Source organism: Mytilus edulis, chromosome 13, assembly GCF_963676685.1.
Source record: "Mytilus edulis chromosome 13, xbMytEdul2.2, whole genome shotgun sequence".
NCBI classification, from domain to species: domain Eukaryota; kingdom Metazoa; phylum Mollusca; class Bivalvia; order Mytilida; family Mytilidae; genus Mytilus; species Mytilus edulis.
In genome coordinates this window covers 6088064-6102674 of record NC_092356.1, presented here as the reverse complement: position 1 = coordinate 6102674, position 14611 = coordinate 6088064, and the positions used below count along the sequence as shown (strand labels likewise).

The window sequence follows — 14611 nt, the reverse complement described above, 5'->3', positions numbered from 1 at the left end:
CCCAGTCGGCTAAACACAACGGATCATTTGAGAAGTTAAATAATTGAAACAAGTACAACTAATGTATCGGAGTTACTAGCCCCAAAAAACCGCTTTAATACCAAATTTGATGGTACCAGAAGTTCGACCATCATTTTCCTACGGTAACATCATGCACATCACCAAATAAAACTTTGAGAAATATTTTCGAATAACCTGATGTATTAACCAAGCTACTTTTGAGTGATAATGAATCACTCTTTACGATTTTGAACTTGTTTCAGTATTCATGTAGGAACCGATGATCCCTAAGGATAATGTGTCTTTGTCCTATCACAATTGTTCATTGATCACGACATTTTTCGACTACTTGTATGGCATTAATCCCTTTATATCATTCTCTACAGGTAGTTTGGTGACATTTAAAAATAATTTATTTACAGCTCCTAGAGAATTTAATATAATTGTTTGCACTGATTGTTCAATGACCATTGGATGGTTTATTGATGTCCCAGACGAGTGCCTATCGTATGAGCTTGATCATCGACATCGAAGAACAGATGACTGGTCTACCGATACATTTATTTCTGGAGATGTATTGAAAGATGAAGATGGACGACGCATGTACAAACTTCAAAATCTGAAACCTGAAACATATTATGAATTTAAAATGCGTTCAGTTTATAAAGATGATGTCAAAAGCCATTATTCGGAGTCTCAGACCAAGCAAACCCTGAAAGAAGGTAGGGAAATATTTGGAATAACTTTTGCAATTAAATGATCGTTTAACATGACAAATCTATATTTACTGACACTATCCCGATATTTTTGTTTCTATCAGGTTCCACTTCAAATATGCCAGTTTTTAACAATACATGTATAACGGCTTAATATTTAAGAGATTTTACATGGTACCTTTTACGGTTTTAGTTATGTTTTACTCTCAAACGTTTCATATTTTTTACCCACATATAACACGCCTGGTAAACCATCTAATCTCAACCAAATGTTGAGACGGAAAAAAGTATTCTGGCACTTCCTGTTGAGCCTTTCTGGTTCAAAATATCCAAAATAAACACAGGGTAGGTCGACTTTTCGTCAATATACTGAAAATCGATGAGTTTTTTGTAAAATAGGAGAATGTCATGCCATAGATAATTGAATTAGGATTTGTTTCGTGTATAAAACGGACCAATATGATTTAAAATGACATCGGAATGACTTTTCTCCTGCAGGTAAATGTGGCCAGTGCAGTCAGTTATTGACAGAATGACAGTGAAATCATTGATAAAACTAACGTATATATCAGTAAATTAGTATTTTTCTAAAACCTTATAAACATTAAATTACAGTTTGCTCTTTTTCTTTACTAATATAATTTCATTAAGCTAAATATGTTATAAAGCAGATCATGTTGAGATTTTCTGGTATCGGTTGAGATATTCTGGAACAATGTTGAGATCTTCTGGTGATTGAAATTTTCAACTAGCTTAGTATCAATTACACATACAAATGTACAACCGCCAAAATTCATAAACTTGCCGTATACTGTTTGACATTTCAACTGTCATTTTAATCTTGTCATTTTCAACTGTCATTTAAAAATCGTTAAAACTGTCCAATTTGCATCCCCTGTGCTATATTTACATAATCAGTGCTTAACTTTGAATCTTCAACACTAGAACTTTATTCTGCCTCATACCGTGGTAAAGGATTCCTTCTTTATAAAGAATAGACGTGCAGCAGGAATGGGTCTCTTTATTCATAGTGAAATTATTTATCAACGGGTTGCAATTTCACAAAGTAAAATGTCAGTGGGTCAGTTATTTTTCTATTAGGTTTTTTTATATGTTTATGATCAACATGAACAGGAGTAACACTGCGCAGATTGTAGTATTGATGTTTTAATGAGTTATTAAAATACTCATTGTCTAACTAAATGCATATTCAGGACAAGTACATGAAATGTAAACATGAATGTTATATGAACATAAACCCTCCTTTGTACTAGATTGGCACGCCGTGTGTGCTTTTGAAATGAAATTGATATATACGTCCACTTGTATTTTTGTCCATCTGATCATGGAAGTAATATTGACTATCAGTTTTGGAAAAAGGGAAAGGAGGATGTGAAAAAAATGGGGGGGGGGGGGTTAAATTTCTCATTTCAGATTTCATAAAAAAAAAGAAAATTTCTTCAAACATTTTTTTGAGAGGATTAATATTCAACAGCATAGTGAATTGCTCAAAGGCAAAACAAAAAAATTAAGTTTATTAGACCACATTCATTCTGTGTCAGAAACCTATGCTGTGTCAACTATTTAATCACAATCGAAATTTAGAGCTGAAACCAGCTTGAATGTTGTGTCCGTACTTGCCCCAACCGTTCAGGGTTCAACCTCTGCGGTCGTATAAAGCTGCGCCCTGCGGAACATCTGGTTTTTATATAAATTAGGCCATTAGTTTTTTCCTTACAAATGTCATTTCGGGGCCTTTTATAGCTGACTATGCAGTATGGGCTTTGCTCATTGTTGAAGGCCGTACGGTGACCTATAGTTTTTAATCTCTGTGTCATTTTGGTCTCTTGTGAAGAGTTGTCTCATTGGCAATCACTTCATTTATATATATATATTTATAGTATACAAGGTATTATCCCGCAGTTAAGATTTGTCACTTAAGAACGAATGCACATCCGTAAAAAATCGGACGACTACCGGATGTACAACGGACACTTCATCCGTTGAATGTCCGTTAATTCAAAGTTTTGAACATGCTCGAAATTTTCCACCGGACAAAAGGGACATTGATGGATATCACGGATGTTGAACGGACATGAAACGAAAATAAACCGACGTCTTACGGACATGAACGGATTGTAAAAAGTAATCCGTTTGGCGTCCGTTTGCGCTATCCGTTTAGGTGTAACATGTGCTTACATCTCCGGTCACACCTTACCAGATAGCGCGAACGGACGCCGAACGGATAATTTTTTTTCAATCCGTTCGTTCCGTGAAACGAGAGTTGTTATTCGTTAGACGTCCGTCCATATCTGTTTCGTTTCGTTCAGTATCCACTTTATGAGTCGACGTCCGGTTGGTCCGGCGGAAAAATTTGAGCATGTTAAAAACCTGTGAACGGACTCGTCGGATTTTTGTTTACAATACTCGTCCGTTCTGTGTTCGTTTTGTATCTGTTACTTGTCCGTTATACATCCGTTGGAGGTCCTGTAGACAGGTTCATTAACGGACTTTACCGGACATATAAAGGATAAAACGGATGTGAGACGGACATGAACAGAAGGATAACAGAACGATAATTGATTATAAAACGGATACACACCAATTGAAAATCGCGTCAGAAAAAACAATTATTGGTATGTTGGTTTTCTTTAGTATCATGAATATTTATGGCTTTTTATAGCTGACTACATGTATGCGGTATGGGCTTTGATCATTGATGAAGGCCGTATGGTTACCTATAGTTGTTAATTTCTGTGTCATGTTGCTCTCTTGTGGAGAGTTATCTCATTAGCAATCATACCACATCTTCTTTTTTATATGATCTTCTAAATCATGATCAGGCAAAGTTATTGGCTTTTTATTCTGACATTTGTTTTCTTATTTCTTTTTTACCCCTACCATTTCTCGGCATACTACACATCCGTTTTATTTGTTTATTACATCACGGACTCCTAACGGATGAAAATGGTGTAAATGGAAAAGTTTTGTCCATCCTTTCGGCGTCCGTTCGAGCTATCTGGTAAAGTGTGACCACAGTTTTAAGCAGAACTTGCATGCTAAGCATAGACACACACACATTAGTTTAGCCTTTTCTGTATCATTGGAACAAAAACATACTAGTAGAAGTAATAGTAATATAGATATATATAATGGTAGAGACAGAAGCATAGACACACACACATATGTTTAGACTTTTTCTGTATCATTGGAACAAAAACATACTAGTAGAAGTAGTAGTAATATATATATAGTGGTAGAGACAGAGGTCCTCGGGCGTTATCCGCCTGATCCAGTAAAAATGTTGGACCGACCAATCCAACCTGAATCACAACATATTGCTGGTCAATGTAGATCAAAAAACGATGTTTTAATGAAAGATAGTGGAAATGACACAATGAAATGTGTAATGCATGGTTGGGCCCGTTGGAAAAAAGAGACATGAGGTCCAAAATACATACAAACAAAACCTGGAGAGCTTTTATATCTTTATGTGAAAATGACAATGAGCACGACTATAGAGCTGGAAATCGTCGTAGCAATATGATCGTAGTCAGGTCTTAAGAAGAGCGTGATGAGGACACCGGACTTGATCGTACTAGAATCGACTTTTGCAAAGGATACGGTCTTGAACAGCTAAGCATAAACGTAGAATAGTCGTAGTGGTTGGGTCGCATTAATAAGGTATAGTCTAGTGGTTGTATTAAGGTAGTAGTAACATCGACGTTAGATCGTAGCGCAGTGTACATGTACAATGTACATGTATCTTCGACTTGAATCGCGCTCAAGATACGATGGCACAGCGATCTTTGTGGACTACGACCTTAACGCGCTCCTACTTAAACATGATTTCGCAACGACATATCACGATTCATTTCAACATGTTGGCTACTCTCAATACAATCTTCAAGACCTCAAGACCGTACCACGACAATACTGCGATTTACACAATCGCTCGCAGTACAATCGTTAAAAGCATTTTTTTTTTATAGAGATCGTAGTGCGATCATGGCCTAGTGTGACGGGGCCTGGGGTATACTTTAAATGTTGCTGAATATTACCAAATATTAAGGATGTGCCCTGAACGCAGTTGTGAATAAATCTAAGTTATCATCATTTCCATACAACACCTGCGATTACACCAAGTTGGACGTCACTTATAGTACTTGCATAAAGCAGTTTCAAAATCGTTATTTTTTTTTGTGATAAGTACTATAATGACAAAAATGACATGTTTTACTGACAAATAGATTATCACCACCATTATGAAGTCATCCTGTATGAAAAATTAAACCTAGAAAAGGGGGTCTGTTCGATTGTTTAGTTTTTAACTATTTTCTTTCTTTATAAATGTAAGCATTTTCGACATTAAATAAAGTCTGTTAGGAATCAAAATCATCTAAAACATTATAATAAATAAATATTATAAAATAATCTTATTTATACTTGTAAAGCATGCATTTTTCTATCGGCAATTCTTGAAATTGTATCAGTATTTAGATTTTAACTTACCACAGACAGAAAACATATATCAGGTTAACCGCAAAAAGGTAAACTCGAATAGTACCGCTCACTGATATAGTTTCGTTTTTCATTTTGGGAAATAACTTTATTTTTACAATAGAAATTACATTTAATTATTGACATTAAACTTTAGCATAGCTATTTTAGCAGTTTTGTCTTTATATAGTTATACTGCACGCATGTTGGATTGCTAGTCGTAGTTAATTTGAACTTTGAAACCTCAGCGCCCATATTTTATCAATAATATACTTATGACACAAAGTAACCAGAAAGACTCAAAATTGTGACAGAAAGACTCAACCAGTACCTTTATATCTCAACCATTTAGAATTTTTCATTTTCCTGCTTAGAATAGGCTTAACAAAAAATATTTTTGCAATGTACAGACGTGGTTATCGTAAAGCATAAAAAACCCACAAATAATTGACATATTTTCTTGCTAGGTCATTAAAATCATAGCAGTTTTATCGTATTCAAAGAAAGTAAACATGATAATCCGTAGGAGAAAAGTGATTGTGACTTCAATTTCAGATATTTTGAACCAAACAGAGACATATTAGCTACAGTTATCATTTATCTATGGCATGACTTTCTCCTTTTTTACAAAAAAGTCATTGATGTTCAGTAAATTGACGAAAAGTCGACCTACCCTTTGTTTATTTTGAATATTTTGAACCAGAAAACCTCAACAGGAAGTGCCAGAATAATTTTTCCGTCTCAACCATTTGGTTGAGATTAGATGGTTTACCAGGCGTGTATAAGGCATCGGACAACAACGTTGGTTTTGTTTAAATCACACTACAATAACTAATTGATAACGTAATTAGTTACTGAAAATGCATCCGAATACAGAAATAGAAAAAGATAATCATGAAATAGCTGCAGCGATAGAAAACAAACGGCATCTGATTTTGCATATGTTATTAACTTCCATTCCATTGGAGTGCCTGGTATGTCGATTGATGGAATGATCAAGGGAAATGAACAAGTTTAAAGGAGATATTGTTTTATTAGGAACACTCGTCAACTAATAAAAACTTACAGATATCAAATTTTGTTTATCAATTGCTCTTATCCCAACATATCTTCAGAAATATGCAACCTGAAAAAGTTATACAATCTAATATTTTACTATTCTGTGGATGCTGGTGATGCACAACGAGACGTACAAGTCGGATATAATAGAATCGAATGCAGAAATAATTGTTTTATACCATTTGGAATAAGTTGAATGTCCCTTTCGTATTTTTCGCCTCTCTTTAGGTATGGCGAAGTACTTGTCATAGAACAATTAACGTACACGGCAAATCGGTGAAACCGTTCTAATACACCGTTGTTCATGTTCGTGTATGGAGACCAAGATGTTAATAAATGGGTCGATCTTATTAACCGTGGAGCATAAATTAAGACGCCCAGTACAACTTAACACAACGGACCATTTGTGAAGTTGTCTCCCTTTGACCTAAATAAAATGGATAATAGGAATATTTTAAACTAGAAGGACCCCTTGTTTAAAACGTGATGTAAACTTTTACAATAACTGTCCGTGTAGTCGTTTAATAATTTGAATCAAAAGGATTGAAAATAATGTATTTGCATTTGGAAATCGACACGATGCCGTTAAATCTTGCTGAGAGAGCGTTCTGTAACTTTGTTAATTTCGAAACGTTTTACTAAAGTAATTATTTTGTAAAATAGTTACGATTTTAAAAAGAAAATTATTCAACTGGTGCAACTAATGTTTCAGTGTCATTAACCCCTAGATGAATTAGTGAAGAGCACACGACAACAAATAACAGATTGAAACTTTCATTAGCAATCCCCCTTGTCCAAACATATTGTCTAACATAAGGAACAAGAAAAAAGGAGATAATCATTCGTTAACTATTACGACCAAGCAGATTCACAACAACCACACAAGTTGGATATCAAATTATTCAATGCAAAAATGCAAACATCCTATTTTCAAAGAAAAATTCGTCATCATACTATTTTCCAACACGTTGGTCTAATGAATACTTTGATGGATTATGGTCGACTTAATAACACAGACCATTTTCAGGTTGTCTCCCTTTGACATTGTTACAAGGAATAGACAAGTTGAAAACATTGACGAAATATCCATTCTGCTCTTTATGGAACTAATAGATCTTGAATTAAGTTGCATAATCCTTGATTGACGATTTTGTTTATATTTTGTGGTTTTGCAGAACATTGTTGATACAAAAATCCTTAACTTCTAACAGGAGTACTTTCACCTGAATGTTTTTATTCGGGGAGGAGGAGAGTGAAACTATACTAGATTGGAGGAAACCGTAAATAGCAAATATGATCACCAATATAAGATCAACAAATAAATTAACATATACGAAATTATCGGTGGACTCTTTATAGGAGTTATTTTTCATGAATGTTGACTTTTCCCCGTTGTTTGTTTGAAAAAACCTATATATGATATTTTAGTATTAATGGGATTTTTCATAAAATGTGTATTATTACGTTCAAATACAGTTGTATTTGGTCGAGGTAAGCTATATTGACTCGAGGCGTAGCTGAACACCAATACATAATCAATATGAACTATTATTTTTAATTTTAATCAGAATTACTCTAAACATTTATAAGGTGCGATAAATTACAATGTTATTCACTGGTAAATTATCCCTAAAGTTTCTCGATTTTTACTAAGTTATCTACCAATCAAAATGACGTTACGATCCTATGAAACGAAATGGCAACGGCTAGATCTTTGATTAACGAAGAAAACAAGTATTTGAAATCAATCTGGTTCCGAGGATAGCTGTCACCAACAGTCCTTTTCAGGGCCCCGAATATTGTACGCAAAGAGTCTCATGCTGAAATATTATATGCGACATTTTTAGACACGAAATATTTCTCTGCTGCAAGTGTTCGTTACAATAGGAGCTTCTTTAACATGTCAATGGGTTAAAGTGCTCTTTGGTATAATTAAATAAATGCTTTCAATTCGAAGCAGTGCATATCCTAGATTGTCAACCCTGCAACTCATGACTGTGTCCTCAGTGAAATAATCTTTTACGGCTGACGATTCACTATATTCTCACTTTCAACGGTCCATAAATGTATATAATAATAGACTTGTTACATGTAGGTAAGGGATTTAAATACTGCGCAGAAGTTAGTAATAATACCGAAACAAGATTTAAGTGTGGACATTCTCAAAATACAATTGCATTGAAAAGAATCCATGCGAAGTTTACATTTGTGGTGTGTTTGATACAAAACAGTTCACGTCGGCACCACATTTTTTAGACATGTACGAGTATTTCATATATATTGATATATGATTTGCAGTTGATTGCTTTAGGGCCAAACAAAACTTAACGAAATACATTATTCTATCTAGTTTTTGCATTTTCTTTATTTCCTTTCGTGTAATTTTTAATTTGGTGTCTCCTATGTGGCGTAGCAATTCATGAACTTTGTGATCTGAACTGTAGATCGCCAGCGCTGGACATTACATCTCCTACATTGGAATTTTAATCACAAGCGCTGGAATTTATATCGCCAGTCATTGACTTTATATCTACATCGCTGAACTTTGAATATCTAGCACTATACTGTATACATGTCTCTCCAGCGCTATACGTTATATTGAGAGCAGTCGACTAAACTTAGTATATATCTACATACAGTGCTGGATTTTTCATCTCCAGTGCTTGACTTTAGATCTACAGTGCTTTACTTCCGATCTAACGTGCTATAATTAGTACTCATGCGCTGCACTGCACTTTGTATAGCCAGCACTTGATTTGATACCAACAGCGTTAAACTTTACACCTCCAGCGATTGACTTTAAAAACCACAACTCTGTATTTGTATGAACCCAAAAGGGCTCCTTATATATAAGTGTATACTGCAGTGTGGTGATATTATAACAAAACCCAATGACAATAACATTACATGCGTAAGGTTCTATGAAATTTGAACAGAATTCTGTCGAGCAGTAAATATTCGAAAAAACAAAGAGCAATTCATGGATAAGATCAACAAAAAATGGACAGACGAACGAACGAACGTGAAGACGGACGGATATATGGATCCCTCCACCTAATATTAAAGAAAGCAGTAAGTATATGAATAGTCGACAAAACAAAATGACTGTCGAAAAATATTTGTCCTGCAAATAAGTAAGCAGGCTTTGTTAAAGGTGAAAAAGAATATTCCGTTTTCTAAATATCCTCCAATATAGAAAATATAAAAATAAAGATTTCTTCTTATGTTAGATTCACGCCACTTTTCACCATATCTTAGATAAATCGTGGTGTTCTGTTTTCTTGATCGAGGTAAGAGTAAAACACATAAAAACTTTCAAAGGCCCCGATACGAAAAAATAATACGGAATGGAAAGTGGGATTGGGTCAAAGGGACAACAATCCGACTGAAAAGCCAAAAAAAAAAAAAGAACGACCCAAAGTCACAAATGGGTCTCTAACGAAACAAGAAAATTACACTCTCAGATGTGGGTTCTAGCTTGCCACTAAACAATAATGTAAACTGCATCTACTAGTTCAGCTAGTCCGAAACATACAAGATTACGAAAGACCAGAGGTTCCAGACTTGGGACAAGCGGAAAATGCGGCAGGGTTAAACATGTTTTGTGAGATTTTAACACCCACCCTAATCCTTTATAGGATATATAAACACAACGCTGATTTTGAATACATTCATAATAAAAAAAACATTTTAAACAAAGATTGATGTAGAGCAAAAAATCGGATTTGGATTTGATTTGATTGCATCGGTTTTATTGTATTCCCCTATTTGCATCAGTTGTATGATTGTTCTTGTAGTCATTAGACATAATAATGGGGAACAACGATCTTAAACCTAATTGATCACTACTATGCCACAATGTAATTTTATAATAATATTAATAAAACATATGAACCATGATCATTTTATGTACATGGTCCTCGTCTTGTATTATGAAATATATTATCATTATTTGGTTGTTTAAAAATCATTTCAGCATTCGCAAACACATCAATACAGTAACTATATTGAATGATTCCCATGGCTTTTTGATATGGTCTCCACTATAGCCTGTAGTAGTATTGCTATTTAACATCAGCGCCAAATCGTATTGACTTTCCTAACGCGTCTGATTACAAGAATGTGTCCATAGTACACGGATGCCCAACTCGCACTATCATTTTCTATGTTCAGTGGACCGTGGAATTGGGGCCAAAACACTTATTTGGAATCAAAATTAAAAATATTATAGCACAGGGTACATGTGTACTAAGTTTCAATTGATTGGACTTCAACTTCATCAAAAACTACCTTGACCAAAAACTGTAATCAAAAACTTTAACCTAAAGCGGGATAGAAGGACGAACGAACGGACACACAGACCGAAAACATAGTGTCCATAGGTGGACATGAACAGTAATATACAATATAAAAAATAACAAAAAACTTTAACATCAAACTTGTTGAAATCGAACATTTCACCTAATTTACACAATTCATTTTCTGACACCTTTTTAAACCAAATTCTGTAAAATTCTGAATTAACCGGTATTTTTGTATTACATCTGTTTTAAAGACTACTAAGTCTTGTCAGACACATTAAATGGTTTCAACAAGATGAAATATTATGTATATTTAGTCATTGGTTTACAAAGATTCTTAGTCCGGCAAAAATAGGTCAAAATACCAGGTGATCGATACATGCTCAATATGGCCTTTAGCTTAATACGATGTCCAATTTCATCTGTTTGTATGTATATCTGTTTGTTTATTTTTTTATAATTTGTAGTTGAAACATTACAACTGTTTGTATTGCTACAATTCCATTCTTGTTTATAATTATTCTGAAAGTCACGATACAAATATTAATTTATTTCAGTTTTGCAATTATCAGAGGAAGATAAAACCAGTTATAAAAAGCTTATGCAAACTTCAAAAACAGAAAACAGATATTTTGTAAGAACTATGATTGTTGGTAAGGAAACAGTTGGTAAAACATGTCTCTTAAAAAGATTATTGAAGGAGGACATATCAGATGTTACCAGTACAGACGGCGTGGATATTGTTGTTCGTAGATGCAAAATAAACATAGAAGATGGAAAATGGATAATCGGAAAAGGTATACAAATACTCAGGGGTGATACGTATTGATGATGAGTTTACAGACCATCAAAAAATTCTATTCACCTGTTTAAGATTACTAACATATATCGAAATATTTTTGGAACCACAAGTATTCTTTAAAAAAAGTCTATGTAGATGTAAGGAAATGTGATAAGAGTGCTAATGACACAACTTTCCATCCAAGCTACAATTTGTAAAAGTAAACCCTTCTAACACCGAACATCCACGTCGGGTCACTTTAAAGCATTTAATGGTTCATTTTGAATGTGTTGCAGCAAATTAACAAACTGTAACATTCATTGGTACATATAAACATATCTTCTAGAATAAAATTACTGAACTGTCAACTGCAATTAGCATAATCTTAAATAACATACCACAAGGATCTTGAAAGTCTTGATTTATAACCACGCCCTGTAGGTCAATTGTTATATATTTACGTTCATTCATGTTCACACTACACGGACTACTTTAAAATGCGTGTGATCGTGACACAAAATCTAATATATCAATCCACCCTACACAAGTTCTAGGTAACCACCATTGATTGTGGAAGTGTCTTTACTCGTTAGCATCGAAGTCTATAAGATACGTTGAATTTAAAACATAATATTTTTCATATACTTGAATGACACACAAAATCCTTACTCTACTCAAATTCTTCTTAAATGCACTGCTATTGAATTATTGTCTTTCCGCATTCTCATTCGCCGATATCATTTTTGTATGCAAAGACCGTAACCAACAGACATATCGTTAGTACTTTTGCAACTGCACATATGCCAAGGTAAACGTGATTAAAGAAACGGTAAACACACGTGCAAGTAGGTGGTGTTGATTGATTCTCAAAGAAAAGAAAAAAAAAATTCAAATCACTTAACCATTATTTTGAAAATAAAATTGATTAACAATTCGATTTCTTTTTGGTCCTCTCACTTAATATAATTAAAAGTTTTGTGACTTTGCTGAACGAATCTATCACATTGAACATTAAATAAGGGATACACCATATACAGTTAAATCTGCCTCATAAAATGGATGATTAACGCTTCCCTTTTAAAAACTTTCAATTTCTATGTAGCATCATTCCAGCAGCGTTGTCTATGAAATATTTATCTACTATTAAAATATATCCCAGGGCTATCGTTCCTGACATGTTTTCTTTGATAGAGGGTTGCAGCTCACATGGTAGCTATTAAACCAAGATTTCCAACGGAGAAAATTGAATTCTTCCCTTTGAAGATTTTACATATGGTATCACATTTTGTCTGATCGTTGCCGAATATCGCCGACACGACGGATATACACAATCCCGCCCTTCCTGTACACGAATGTGACCTATCGAATTAAACCTCTAATCAGATGTGTACTTACGTAAGTAACACAACGGGTGCCACATGTGGAGCAAGTTGTGCTTACCCTTCCGGAACACCTTAGATCACATCCCGGTTTCTGGTGGGGCTAGTTTGGCTCATTTTTTAGTTGTTTTGTATGTTGGGTTTTGTATAATATGTTTAATTAGTGACAATTTGTCCCTTAGTCTACCTGCATTTTATGTTTGTCAGATCACTTTTATATTTTTCATTCTTGACAGTCTTCCAGTTGCAACATGTGCAAGTGGTACTTTCAAAGTCAGACCCTGAAACAAATTACAGCAATCATAAAAGGATACTATATAAAATATCTAGTTCGTGAAAACATGAAAAGAATAGAGAATTATCACATGTAATAAAAAAAACCGCAAAGTCCTCTGCAGATGTACACTTTAGTACAGTTTCTAGGGTCATGAAACCTTCGATGCGGAAAAATATAATATAGTTTTATGTGGTAATTACAAACCAGAGATAAAAAATTAAATGTATAATTAATTGAGCATTGATCAATGTCAGAAAACAAGGGTTATCTAAGAAAAGCCATATTTATTTCAAATAGGTAAAATACAAAAAGAAAAGTTTGATAAAAGTTTGTTTTTTTTTTATATCAAACGAGTAGTATAGAAGTGATAGTTAAGTCTGACAAGAAGAAGGAAAACTCAATATTCTACATATCTGTATATGGTAACGTGGACACTGCTTAATAGCTCTTGCATCCTATCTTGGACAAAAAAAGGCAATCCTACTTTAGATAAAATAAATTTATACCAAGTTGTTACTTTACCAAATGTATAAAAAAAATAAATTCCGCGTTCACAACTCATTTTCAATTTAATTCAACTGCTTAAGTTGATTAGTATCGTCGTGACTTTTTATTTTGTAAGTTGTCGTAAAAGGTTGGTAAATTACAACTGACATGTACATAAGTTTTACAGTATATTGATAATGATAATTTTAAATTGATATGAGCACAAATTCTTCTACAAATTGTTATACTTTTTAGCACATAAAGGCTTTTGAACTAGCAAGTTGAATATACAATTTAATAAATGCATTTTTCATCTAATTGAAGCTGTCAGTCGTCATCAGATAAAATGGTTTTCCATTTCAAACATATATTAAAAATTCACCAACGTGTCATGAAAACTGCTCAAAGTACTTTTTTAGTTATTGTCCTAAAAACTGAAAAATCACCCTTTTAAATAAATAAAGACCCGATTGATCGGAAACGTAAAATATAAATTTTAAAAGAATCGAAAGGGAGCTCCAATCAATAGATAAAAACAATTCACCAAAGTTTCATAAAAAAATAATTATCACAGCATTTTTGAGTTAATGTCGGAAAACTGGAAAATCCCCCTATTTAATGAATAAACCCCAGAACTCAGAAACGTTATATACAAAATCTAAGAAATCAAACAGGATCTCACGTCAATAGATGTACACAATTTGCTAAAGTTGCAAAGAAATTGGTTCAAGCGCTTTTGTGTTATTGTCTGACATGTTGACGACTAACGGACGGACGGAGATACGGAAAACGGTGTATTACAATACGTCCCGTATCAAAAGAGGCAAGATTTGCAATATATTTTAAAAGGGCAAACACTCACCTTACACTATATTAATCATATTTCACAGACCATTTAAAGGCAGTACTGCACTTTTTCACATTTCGTTAATACCACTATTCTTTCAATTAAATGGAAAACATTGCATTCATAAAATAAGTCAGTCATATCAAGGGAAATCTAAAAACTATTGTTGCTTAATGTCCAACGGCAATAATTACATACATATTCGTAAAGAGCAATAACTAACATGTATACAACAGGTAGGTTCTGCCGGAATAAAGAGCCGTTA

The 14611-nt window shown here is 33.8% G+C and overlaps 1 protein-coding gene across 1 annotated transcript in view; it reads left to right on the top strand.

Moving 5' to 3' along the window:
• Positions 1–426: 426 nt before the first annotated feature.
• Positions 427–14611, top strand: part of LOC139501994 (uncharacterized) — a 31932-nt gene continuing 17747 nt past the window's right edge. The window contains exons 1-2 of the mRNA XM_071291315.1: positions 427–722; positions 11134–11373. Of these exons, the coding sequence (XP_071147416.1) occupies positions 464–722; positions 11134–11373 (499 nt within the window). The 5' untranslated portion in view covers positions 427–463. The remainder of the gene's footprint in view (positions 723–11133; positions 11374–14611) is intronic.